Genomic DNA, 12,348 nt, shown 5'->3' on the forward strand with positions numbered 1-12,348 from the left:
TCTGTGGCCGGCTCCGTTGCACCTGAGGATCCGTGACCCCCACGCTCCCCTGGCGCCCCGCGCTGTGTCACGTCTCCAGGACACACACACACACACACACACACACACACACACACACTCCCTCAGGAATAAATGCTCCGTGGCCAGGATGGACGTGGTGGTGGCCTGAGTGCTGGGGGTCCCCCGGGGAGGACAGCAGTAGCCCAGTCCAAGGAGCGTGTGTGGCTTATGTGTGTGTGTGTATCTAAGGGGTACACACACAGCATGTGGCTCAGCCTTCTGAGGCCCACGCAGCCAGGGCTGGGTCTCCCACGGGAGGTACAGGGCACCCCCAGCACTTGAGCCCCCCCTCCGTCTGCCACCTTCCCAGATGTGCACCAGCATGGGACTGAAACCCAGGCACCTTGGAAATGGGATGTGGGTCTGATGTGCTGGCCCATTGGCCACCCGCTTGATGTGTTGTAAGTCGTGAACAGGGAGGGCCTGGCGCGATAGCATAGCAGTTAAAGTTCTTACCTTGAACGCGCCAGGATCCCATATGGGTGCTGGTTCTAATCCTGGCAGCCCTGCTTCCCATCCAGCTCCCTGCCTGTGGCCTGGGAAAGTAGTCAAGGATGGCCCAAAGCCTTGGGACCCTTCACCCGTGTGGGAGACCCAGGAGAAGCTCCTGGCTTTGGATTGGCTCAGCTCCGGCCCTTGTGGCCACTTGGGGAGTGAACCATCGGATGGAAGACCTTCCTCTCTGCCTCTTCTCCTCTCTGTATATCTGCCTTTCCAATAAAAATAAATCTTTAAAAGAAAAAAAGTTCAGCTTAAAATAAAAAGACGTGAACAGGTCCCCAGGAAGTCCAAGCTGCCATGTCGGAGACGGTGTGTGTGTGTGGGGTGATGGTATGGCACTCTTGGCCCTGACCCCAGCTGCCACCTGCCCCTCCCCACAGCACCCATTCCCTACTGCAAATCCAGGGTGTTTTCCAACCAAGCAGAGCGAGGAAGCCCCTGAGGGCCTTTCCCTGGGATTTCCTGGGTGCCCGGGAGAGGCTCTCTGGGTGTTCCCATCACCGGGTGCCGGTGGGGGCTGGGAAGAGGGACTGCCCCTTAGGAACGATAGCACACTGGTGTCTCCGTAGCTCTAGCCTCCCCGGGGAGCCCAGGCTGCATCTCGAGGGGCAGCCAGCACGTGGGGGCCCTCGGCGTTGGCCGTGTCATCTCGGTCTCCATTCACGCCTCCCTCTCCCTGACCCCCAGCCCCGTCTCTGTACACCCCCCCCCCCACACACACACAGAGTCACCCCCTGCTCCCGGGCTGGGAAAACCCCCCACTTCAGGTCACTTCCCCATTCGGGAGCCACTTCCCTCCCCTCGGTGCACGTGGTAGTGGTGGTGGCGTGGGACAGTGTCAGGCAGCGGCCCCTCTGCCACCTCCCCGCGGCCGCACCCACCAGGCTGTGGCCAGACAGGGTGCTCTGGCTGCTGGACGGTCCGCACTCAGCTCCACGGCCACGGCCATGGCCTCCTGGCTCCTCCCAGCCCTCGCCTTCTGGGCTGGCTGCTTACCCTGCCTGGCAGTGAGAGGTATGTGGGGGCCCTTGGGTAAGGCTTGGTGGAGGAAGCCAGACATTGGGGGACAGTACCTAGCCCTGCTCCTGCCTTGGGCTGTGCTGGGTCAGGAGGGGGCGGTCATGCCCGCTGCGTACTCCCTGGTGGGACGTGGCTCCCAGCCCTTGTACACACGGGAAAGCTGAGGCAGAGAGCGGGTCCTTGACCCCCAACGCTGCCCCATGGGGGGACACCCTAAGACTGAAAATGAATCAGAAAAAAATATATATCGGTTCTGACCCAATTGGTTCTTCCTGTGCCCGTGCTCATGTTGTCAGCTTGAGTGACTGTCAGGTGTTGGGTGGGTGCGAGTGAGAGGTGGGGCTGGTGACTTTGTTATCATGTTGGCTCAGTCTCCAAGCCTTCACGAGGCACCTGCCGTGCACCCAGCAAGACCATGAGGGCCGGGCAGATGGAGACTGGGCGGCCTTTCTCTCCTCGCAGTTGCCACGCAGCCCAGGGTGTGGTGCCAAGCATCGAGGTACCCAGTGGCTGTGGACTGCTCCTGGGATCCGCTGCCAGCTTCCGACTCTGCTGGGACCACGTCCTTCGTGGCCACGTACAGGTCAGAGAGGCTGCGTGGAGTTCTGCCAAGGGGGCGGGAGGATGCTGGGGAAATTGGGGCTACCCGGGGTTGCCTCAGCACCAGCCCTGTGGGTCCTGGAAACGCCAGTAGGAGCTGCGTGCTGGCATGTGCAGATTGGCTGCACCTCCAAATGTTTATTGATGTAAAAGTCAAGAGAGAGAACTTCCGTCAGCTGGGTCCCTCCCCAGATGCCAGCAGTAGCCGGGACTCGGCCGGGACTTGGCCGGGACTTGGCCGGGAGCTCCATGTGGGTCTCCCGTGGAGGCACGGCGACTCCCAGGGTGCACACGAGCAGGGAGTCGGGTCCAAAGGGGAGCTGGAAACTCAGCACTCCAACTCTGCCCATCTCCACCTCTGGTTTTTCTTATAGATGCAAAAGCTCAGATTCTAGCATGTGGGCAGAAATAGAGCCCTGTGAAGCTTCCAGAAAGTTCTCCCAGACAAACTGAGAAGTCTGAAACCTGGCTCATGTCAGACCCCAGAACAGTTAGAGAGGGGCTTTGGTGGAAGCTTCTAGAAGTCCCACATCCTCCTCATGGGGCATCATACCCTCGGCCTCACACTGGCTGGGGCTGCTAGCAACATGACCCCCGACTGGGGAACCCACCTGGCCTGCCAGGGGATGGGGACCCCAGCCTTCACTGCACCCCCTCTTCCTGTGTCCCTCCAGGCTGGGCGTGGCTGCCCATGGTGAGAGCCAGCCCTGCCTGCAGGCGGCGCCCAACGCCACGAGCTGCACCATCCTGGAACCCCTGCTCTTCTCCGCGGTCCCCTACGTGCTCAACGTCACAGCCATGCCTGCCAGCGGCGGCGGTGGCAACAGCACCTTCACTCTATTTGTGGCTGAGAACATTAGTGAGTGTGGGTGTGCGTGGGACCCCCGCCCAGGCATATACGCCCTCTCTGTCCAGCACCCACAGCAAGCAGTGTGCACATGGTGAATGACTGTTTTTTTGCTCATGATTGCCGAGCTCAAACCAGGAGCCTGGAGCTCCATCCGGGATCTCCCACGAGGGTGGCAGGGTCCCCAGCCATCGTCCATCCTTTACTGCTTTCCCACCTGCAGTAGCAGGGAGCTGGATGGGAAGTGGAGCAGTCTGGGCTTGAACTGGTATTCCTCTATTGGGGGGTGGATGCTGGCACCACAACCACAGCCCCGGGTCGGGGACAGGAAGGGGACACGTGGTTGCCACAAGCTGGACTGCTGGCTCCCCGGGACCAGGCTTCTCATTGCCTTGATGGAATGTTCTGGAAGTACAGGTGATGGCCGTACCACACATCTGTGCTCTGGGGGGGAGGAGCTTGGTGCATCCTGTCTCAACGTGTGTGTATGTGGGGGTTCTTGCCCCCGCCTTGTAATTAGACCACCACCCCCCTTAGTGGACACTGGCTGAACAAATGAATGAGTAGCTGAATGAATGAAGGAGCCTCTGACCCCTGCTCCTTGCCCTTGGTCACCAGTAAAACCGGACCCGCCCGAGGAGGTGCGCCTGAGCCCCCTCCCGGGACAGCGGCTGCACGTGCAGTGGGCGCCCCCACGCTCCTGGCCCTTCCCGGACATCTTCTCACTCAAGTACTGGGTCCGCTACCGGCGCCCCGGGGGCGCGCGCTTCCGCCAGGTGAGGAGACGGGACAGGTGTGCGCCCTGACGCCACTGCTATGGGGTAAACACAGGGTGGGTGGCAGCATGTCCAGCTTGAGGCTGCCTTGGTCCAGTCTGCAGGTGGAGAATCCCTGGGGAGGGGACCCAGCTCCTGCAGAGGACAGGTGTGGAAGGAGGGGCCAGCAGGGCAGGTGTGGGATGGGGGTCAGCAGGGCAGGTGTGGAAGGAGGAGCCAGCAGGACAGGTGTGGGATGGGGGCCAGCAGGACAGGTGTGGAAGGAGGGGTCAGCAGGGCAGGTATGGGATGGGGGCCAGCAGGGCAGGTGTGGGATGGGGGTCAGCAGGACAGGTGTGGGATGGGGGTCAGCAGGGCAGGTGTGGAAGGAGGGGTCAGCAGGGCAGGTATGGGATGGGGGTCAGCAGGGCAGGTGTGGAAGGGAGGGGTCAGCAGGACAGGTGTGGGATGGGGGTCAGCAGGGCAGGTGTGGGATGGGGGTCAGCAGGGCAGGTATGGGATGGGGGTCAGCAGGGCAGGTGTGGAAGGGAGGGGTCAGCAGGACAGGTGTGGGATGGGGGTCAGCAGGGCAGGTGTGGGATGGGGGTCAGCAGGGCAGGTGTGGGAGGCCCAGGCCCGATCACCCTCCTCGCTGACCCAGCCCTTTCTCTGCCTGCCACAGGTGGGACCCATCGAGGCCACATCCGTCACCCTTCGGGCTGTGCGACCCCATGCCAGGTACCACGTGCAGGTGGCCGCCCAGGACCTCACCGACTACGGGGAAGTTAGCGACTGGAGCCTGCTGGCCACTGGACCCTGACCCCCTCCCCGGGGCCTGGACACTAAGAGTGCAGCTACCGGGCGCCCCTGGAATGTGAGGTCCCCCAGGTCATCCTGGGGGGGGGGGATCTGAGCCTGCTGTGAGGGTGTGTCTGTGGAATGGGGGGGGACGCACCCTCTCCTGGGCGGGGGCAGGACCCTACTTTGCACACTGTGAATGTTTTTAGGAAACACTCCTTCTCCTTGGAATAAAGGCTCGCCCCTCTCCAAGTCCTTATGCTTTTATCTCTCTCTGTGACCTTTGGTCACGCGTGGTAAACCAGGCCGACCCCAAACCTACAGTCCTGGGGTGCAGTCCTTGCAAGTCCAATCTAGGCCTGCACCTGGGACTGAACCCCACAAAGCCCAACTACCTACGGGGCTGAAGATAGAAATGCTGGGGGACCTGATGAGACACGCACGGTGCGGTCTGGGGGTGCAGGGTGCTGCCCGGGGGGGGGGGACCCCACACTCCACGTGGGCACAGGAACGGCGAGGGAGGTCCCAGAGTCCCGGGTCCAGGGCCGGAGTCGGCTCTCAGCATGTACTGGGCGGCCAGGGAGCACGGGCGGCCGAGAGTCCCGAGGGGAGCGGCCACCGACGGGGCCCCCGATGGCGCCCCCTCATAGAATGGGGTGCCCCCGGAACCTTTCCTCCACGCTGCTGTGGGTCCCGTCGCCGGAGCACAGACCCAGACGGACTCGGGGAGGCTTGATAGGCGTCAAGGGCAGCCAATGAGCAAGGTTAGAATCCGAGGCGTGGCCAATAAGAACGGCCTGCGGAAGTGACGCTACCGGAAGTCCCGGAGAAGCCCACTTGAACTCGCGAATCTCGCCCGGCGGCGTGAGACTAGGGAGGCGCGCGGGAAGACAAGATGTCGGAGCGGAAAGTTTTAAACGTAAGTGGTGGACGACGGCCAGGGGGCGCGGGGGTCGGCCCGAAGCGGACGGTGCCGGGAGAGGCGGGACTGCTTCCCGGAAGGCGGGGCTCCCCGAACTGCTCTCCGGGACTCCCTGAGGGGCGGGCTTCCGGGGTGGGCGTGTTCAGCTAGCTGGGTGGGGGCGGAGCTTGGGATGTGCACACAATCGTCTTGCTTGATTGACAGACAGTTCTCCAATCGCTCTCCCTGTGGGCGGGCTTTCTGGACGACGGCCCAATCTGCTGCGGAAATGTCATGTGAGGGGCGGTGCTCTCTTGGAACCCCGCCCATTTCACTGCCCACTGGGGAAACTAGGCAATGGGGTGCCTTCTTTATTACTGGAGTTCTGGGGAGCTTGGGGCCAAGTGGAGTTCCGGTGTTCCCCTGTGTTCCTCCCGGCCCCCCGAGGGCCGTGTCCTCACAGCAGGCTCAGATCCTCAGACCCCCGAGAGCCGTGTCCTCACAGCGGGTTCTGATCCTCAGACCCCCGAGAGCCGTGTCCTCAAACGGGCTCAGATCCTCAGACCCCTGAGAGCCGTGTCCTCACAGCGGGCTCTGATCCTCAGACCCCCGAGGGCCGTGTCCTCAAACGGGCTCAGATCCTCAGACCCCTGAGAGCCGTGTCCTCACAGCGGGCTCAGATGCTCAGACCCCCGAGAGCCGTGTCCTCACAGCAGGCTCTGATCCCCCGGATGACCTGGGGACCTCTCCTCCTGGCTTCTTTGTGAAGGGTCTGGGAGCAGAGGATGTGCTGGGGGGGGGGCAGTGAGGGCTGTGTTTCGCCCGGTGCCTGGGTAGGTGTACCCTAAGAGGGATCTTCCCTCTTCCCCATCGCCCACACTCGCCCCTTGCGCAGTCTAGGACCCCTTGCTGAGGGCCCCACTGTCAGGTTTTACCCTCAGGTGGGGGTCTGGAGTCTGTGCTCACGGGAGGCACAGAGGCCCATCATCCCGGCCCCCTGCAAACCCTGATTCTCTCTGCATCTGCCACGTGCAGTCACCAAGTACCTCCATGATGGTCACTGACCGTGGCCATGAAGCCAGCCAGCATGGCATGCGGAAGCCTGGGACTTCTTCCTGTTCATCCCGGGAGCCGAGTCTGGGGAGTCCCTTGACCCCCTTCCCCAACCAGGGCCTTGCTCCTGCCCCGCTCCCAGCAGCCCCGTGGACGCCTGCCCCTCTTCTCTCCCACAGAAATACTACCCACCTGACTTCGACCCATCTAAGATCCCCAAACTCAAGCTCCCCAAAGACCGTCAGTATGTGGTGCGGCTCATGGCGCCTTTCAACATGCGGTGAGCGCCCCGAGCAGGGATGGGGGAGCGAGAACCAGAGGCTCCTGAGGTGCAGGGATGCAGGGATGACGGCTGGGAGCGCTGAGGGGGTCAGAGGAACAGAGGCCCTGGGAGGGCATGGGCGGGGGTGAGCGAGTGGGGTACCTCCCCGTGAGAAGGGAGCCGAGCCGCCGGTGCTGCCTGCAGGTGTAAGACGTGCGGGGAATACATCTACAAGGGCAAGAAGTTCAACGCCCGCAAGGAGACGGTGCAGAACGAGGCTTACCTGGGGCTGCCCATTTTCCGCTTCTACATCAAGTGCACGCGCTGCCTGGCCGAGATCACCTTCAAGGTGCGAGGGGGGCGGTGTGCTGGGGGCGGCAAGAAAGGCGCCCCCACTCCTCCCGCGCTGAAGTCTGAGGTCGTCCTGCACCCCCCTCTCCTGCCCCGCAGACGGACCCCGAGAACACAGACTATACCATGGAGCACGGCGCCACGCGCAACTTCCAGGCGGAGAAGCTGCTGGAGGAGGAGGAGAAGCGGGTGCAGAAGGAGCGGGAAGACGAGGAGCTCAACAACCCCATGAAGGTGCGAGGGCTGCCCCCGGCCAGGCTGGCTGAGCCCAGGTGCTCCCCAAGCCTGCCCTGCCCTGCCGCAGGGCTCTGGAAAATTCCAGGGCCCCACAGTTAGCTGCAGCGGGTGGAAGTGAGGGTCTTGGGTTTCGGCTCTCAGACGCCAGGCCCCAGGACAGAAGGCTGCTCCCCCACTGCCAGAGGTCCCGCCCCCAGCAAGGAGGCTCCTCCCCCTGCCTGGCAGGCCCCACCCCCAGCCTCAGTTTCTCCCCTGTTGCCATGTGCACACACAGGCAGTGTGGAGCCCCCCTGGCCAGGCTGCCCATCCATCTCCCTCCTGGCGGCCTGCCCCTCGTGGGGTTGAGTCCCCCGCCCCTGCCCACTCACGGTGACCCTGCACCGTGCCCATGGGGACCCTGCCACTGACCCTGCAGGTCCTGGAGAACCGCACCAAGGACTCCAAGCTGGAGATGCAGGCCCTGGAGAACCTGCAAGACCTGCAGGACCTCAACCAGCGCCAGGCCTGCGTGGACTTCGAGGCCATGCTGCGCCAGCACCGGCTCTCGGAAGAGGAGCGGCGCCTGCAGGAACAGGAGGAGGACGCGCGGGAGACGGCGTGAGTCCCGCTCTGAGACCCCCTCTCTGAGACCCCCGCTCTGAGACCCCTGCTCTGAGACCCCAGGCTCCAACCCTGCCTGAGGCCCCGCCCACAGCTCCCTCCACCCCCCTTGACTGAGGCCCCGCCCACTGCCCTGCAGCCACACCCCTGGCCCAGCGCCCCCACTGCCCCACTAGCCTCCCCACCCTGGTATGACAGAGCCTGGGGGGCCGCGAGGGCCACATCCCTCAGCGCAGATGTTGTCAGTGACCCAGGATTTTAGGGGCGCGGGCCATGCTTGTCCAGGTCCCAGACTACAGGGAAAGACCCCGTGGTCAGTGCCAGCAGCCGAGGTCCTGGGTGGGTGCGGTGGGTTCCCCCAGCCCAGGTTCTGCCGTCCGCAGTGACTGACAAGGCCGGGCCGCGTTCCCGTGCACCTGCCTGCTGCCAGCCTCACCCCCTGCTGTGCCCGGGCCTAGAGCAGGGTGGCTGAGGTGGACGGAGCTGCTGGCCCCACTTTGTACGTCTCTGGCTGGGTCCACACGAGCCTTGCCCTCGGTCCCCGAGTCCCACCTTCCTTCCCCAGGGCCCTTCTGGAGGAAGCGCAGAGGCGGCGGCTGTTGGAGGACTCAGACTCCGAGGAGGACACCGCCCCAACCCCGACTCCGGCCCGGCCAGCCCCCAGACCCAACCCCACGGCCATCCTGGAGGAGGTGACGGGGGACCCAGCTGTCGTGGGTGTGAGCTCCCGGCTGGCCACTGGCTCAGGCCCCGTTAGTCCTAAAGCTATAAGAGGGTTCCCTTGGGGTTAGGTGGGAGCACGGGGCAGGGCTGCCTGTTTCCCTCAGCTGCATGCTAGGGCAGTGTGGGATGTGGCATGGAGCTGCAAGGAGCCAGGGGGGGCGCGATGCCCCCCCCACCCTGCAGCCGCTGACGTCATCCCGGGAGGCCAGTCCGGGCTTGGGGAGGCCCCATCCGAGACACAGGAGCCACCTGTGTGTCCCTCCACCGCCGCAGGGGAAAAGGAAGGCAGACAGCCTGGGGGGCCGTGGGCGCAGGTCCCAGCTGGCCGGCTTGGTGCTGGTGAAGAAAGCCAAAATGGACTCGGCTGGCCAGGCGGCCCCCAGCCCAGGTGAGTGTGATGCCGCCAGCGGCCGCGAGGGGGCAGCAGCGTGCAGGCTGGGACCAGTCTGGGGGGAACAGTAGGGGAGGGCATCCTGGCTCGGCCCAGGGGGTCACCCTTACCCTTCTGGTTCCAAAAGGAGCAAAGGCTTCGGAACCTGGATCCCGGGAGGCGGCACCAAGTCCAGGTAAGGTCCCGCAGCCACTCCCTTCCTCTGCACCCAGACGCAGGGGTGCCTCGGGCATGGGGGTGTCCCCCCGGGGACAGGCGTGGCCTCCCTGAGCCAGGGGCTTGCACCTTGCAGGCTGAGGTTCCCAGCCTATGAACCAGGGCCTTGGCAGGACCAGCCGTGGCCATTCGTGAGGTGGAAGGGCGCCCAGAAGGCAGGGAGAGGGCGGGCAGGGGGTCTTCCGGAAGTGGAGGCATGGAGTTGGGGTCTGCACCTGCCGGGGCTGCTGGATGCCAGCCGCAAGGGCCAACATGGGGCCTCTCCCCCCAGGTAACCCTGTGAACGGGAAGACGGCCGAGCTCACAGCACCCGCACCCGGCGGCGGCACCTCCTCGCTGAGCCTGCTGGGCGCCTACACGGACAGCGAGGACAGCAGCTGAGTATCGCCTGGGTCCGGCCTCCGTGAAGGCGCGGGCACAGGCAGGGGCTCCGTGGACACTCCCCTTTTCCCCCTCCTGGTTAGCGCCATCCTGGCCCTGCGTAGAACTTTCTGGAATCATTCAAAGGAACAGGCCCAAGGTGCTAGCCCTAGGGACCAACTGCTGGGCAGGTTGAGTCTCCCCGGGTCCTACTCAGGGGAGGGGAATGTGGGCAGGGGTCCAGGGGCAAACAAGGGTCCTCCCGGAAGTGGCTGCAGCACTGCCTTCAGCCAGTCTGGGACCGGCAGGGTCGGACTGCAGATCTGCATTGGCCAGAGAACAAAGCAGAAGGTTCCCCAGCGGACCCCCCCCTCCTTCGGCTCCCCGTGGAGAGCGGGAGCTGGGCTAGGCGTGCACGCTGCCCCAAGCCTGGGATGCCATTCCTGCCTGGGTCCCTGCTGGCCCAGCCCCAGGCACCTCGGGCATGAAGGGTGTGGAACAGCAAAGCCGCATTCTCTCTCTCTCTTTCTGTCTCTACCTCTCAAAAAAAAAAAAAAATTAAATGTATTTCATGTCTTCAAGCATTTTAAATGTTTTGGGGCTCGGTGCAGTAGCTCAGAGGGTAAGTCCTCAGCTTGGCATGCACCAGGATCCCATAGGGGGCATCGGCTCGTGTCCCGGCTGCTCCGCTTCCCATCCAGCTCCCTGCCTGTGGCCTGGGAAAGCAGTGGAGGACGGCCCAGAGCCTTGGGACCCTGCACCTGTGCGTGGGAGACCCGGAAGAGGCTCCTGGCTCCTGGCTCTGGATCGGCGCAGCTCCAGCCATTGGGAAGTGAACCAGCAGATGGAAGATCTTTGTCTCTCCTCTCTATAATCTGATCTGCCTTGGCAATAAAAATAAGTAAATCTTTTATAAAAAATGTTAACGCCCAATTAAATATCTCTGTTCCCCTCTCCATGGACTCTTCCACCAAGTAATTTTGTACACAGGTGATAAGCTAAGCCAGAATTCCATAAGTGAACCATGTAAATATGAACGCTTTGTGACACTTAAATCTGGCGACACCAGTTACAACATCAGTATTAGCTATATTTAGCATACTAACTTAAAAAAAAAAGCATTGCTGATTTGGAAGAATGATAATGGAGAGACAAACAGGTCTTCCTTCTTCTCGCTCACTCCTCAGATGGTGGCCCCAGCCAAGACTGGCTGCAGCAGGCGCCGGGAGCTCCACCCCGTCTCCCACATGGGTGCGGGGACCCAAGGACCTGACCCGTCCCCTGCTGCCCGCCGGGGTGTGTGTGCCCCTGCAGGGAGCCGGACCGCGAGTGGAACAGCGGGTCTGGCACCTGTTTTGCGACATAGGGCACCCGTGGCATGGCGGAGGCCTCCTGTGAGCCAGCCGGGGCACCACCTGCGTCCAGGACCTGCCACCACACCTGGACCGGCCAGCGGCCATCACCAGGGTCCCCCTCCTGTGTGCCTGGGGGCCTGGGGCAGGTGCCTGGTGGGTGACAGTCTTTTCTCCTCCACCCCCAGTCCCCCTGGCAGGTGCCGGCCAAGGGCAGGGAGCTAACTGCCAGTAGGTCACCCTACTGGCAGATGACCCCAAACCCAGGGGTTGCTGCGTCCCCAGCCCTCCTCCCCGCTGCTGTGGATGCATATGTGCGTGTGACACCCCGTGCCCTGGGGGCTCCACTCCTCCTGACCTCCGGCTCCCTCCTAGGGGTTCCTGGAGCTGAGCGAGGGAGGAGAGGAGGGCACCCCCATTGCCCCTCCTGCCAGCAGCGCAGCCACACTGCCCCTCCCAGGAGCGAGGCGAGGTGCTCCCCTGGCCCTGCAGCTTTCAGGACTTCTGTGGGATTTCCTCTCAGCCCCCTGAGGTGGCCAAGCAGGGAGCGGGGCTGTGCGGGCTGGGGATCGGAGGTTGGGGAGCAGGCACCAGGGCTCCCCTGCCTGAGGAGCCCGAGTTGATCTCCTACCCCAGAAGAGACACACGGAAGCCACAGAGTGCCCCCCACCCTCGGCTGGAAACCTGGAGGGACAGGAAGGGGCCGCTCGGTCACCAGGGACTTGGGGATGGAGATGAGACAGGCCTGAATCGGGTGGCCCCATGGTAGGACCCCCAGTGCATCCACTTTCCCTATCGGGTCCCTGGGGCTGGTCCTGTCCCCACATCAGCCACCACCAATGTCAGGGCCCCAGGGAAGCAGAGCCCCAGCCAGGCCACCACCTGTCAGATCCCTGACCCCCAGGGGCTGCCCGCTCCGCAGTACCAGGCGGAGACCTAGGCCAGCAGAAAGCACCTGCCGCTTCCGCCCCAGGGTCACCATGTGCGGGTTCAAGGTCACTGCCGCCCAACCCTGCCTCTCCACTGAGTGGGGAGTCAGCTGCGCAGCCGCAGCCAGCCCCTAATTACCATTCCCACCACAGCTCCGGGAGGAGGAGGCGGCTTTCAAATATTTATACCGCACGCGCCACGGCTTGACCCACACCGGGTGATCTGTCGACAGCTAGGCCCCCAGAGCAGCTGACAGAAAACGGGACAATTACCCGCGTGCCCCCGGGGCTGTCCCTGGGGACGCCCCTGTGTGAGAGGGGGAGGCTGGGGGTGCCCGTGATTGCGGGCAGGCAGGCGGGTGGGGAGGGCTGAGCGCAACAGGTGCACCCAG

At 63.6% G+C, this 12,348-nt stretch overlaps 2 protein-coding genes across 2 annotated transcripts; both read left to right on the top strand.

Moving 5' to 3' along the window:
• The first annotated feature begins 1,394 nt into the window (after positions 1 to 1,394).
• EBI3 (Epstein-Barr virus induced 3) lies at positions 1,395 to 4,831 on the top strand. The gene is made up of 5 exons (XM_040990638.1): positions 1,395 to 1,575; positions 2,044 to 2,164; positions 2,856 to 3,040; positions 3,647 to 3,804; positions 4,466 to 4,831. Exons 1-5 carry the CDS (start codon positions 1,509 to 1,511, stop codon positions 4,601 to 4,603), a joined length of 669 nt encoding a protein of 222 aa, XP_040846572.1. The 5' UTR covers positions 1,395 to 1,508; the 3' UTR covers positions 4,604 to 4,831.
• A 585-nt stretch (positions 4,832 to 5,416) lies between these two features.
• Positions 5,417 to 10,172, top strand: YJU2 (YJU2 splicing factor homolog). The gene is made up of 9 exons (XM_040990637.1): positions 5,417 to 5,500; positions 6,715 to 6,815; positions 7,002 to 7,146; positions 7,248 to 7,382; positions 7,801 to 7,982; positions 8,551 to 8,677; positions 8,982 to 9,096; positions 9,227 to 9,274; positions 9,587 to 10,172. Exons 1-9 carry the CDS (start codon positions 5,477 to 5,479, stop codon positions 9,694 to 9,696), a joined length of 987 nt encoding a protein of 328 aa, XP_040846571.1. The 5' UTR covers positions 5,417 to 5,476; the 3' UTR covers positions 9,697 to 10,172.
• Positions 10,173 to 12,348: the final 2,176 nt, after the last annotated feature.

This window comes from Ochotona curzoniae, unplaced genomic scaffold (genome assembly GCF_017591425.1).
Source record: "Ochotona curzoniae isolate NIBS_2020 unplaced genomic scaffold, NIBS_Ocur_1.0 contig_605, whole genome shotgun sequence".
NCBI lineage: Eukaryota > Metazoa > Chordata > Mammalia > Lagomorpha > Ochotonidae > Ochotona > Ochotona curzoniae.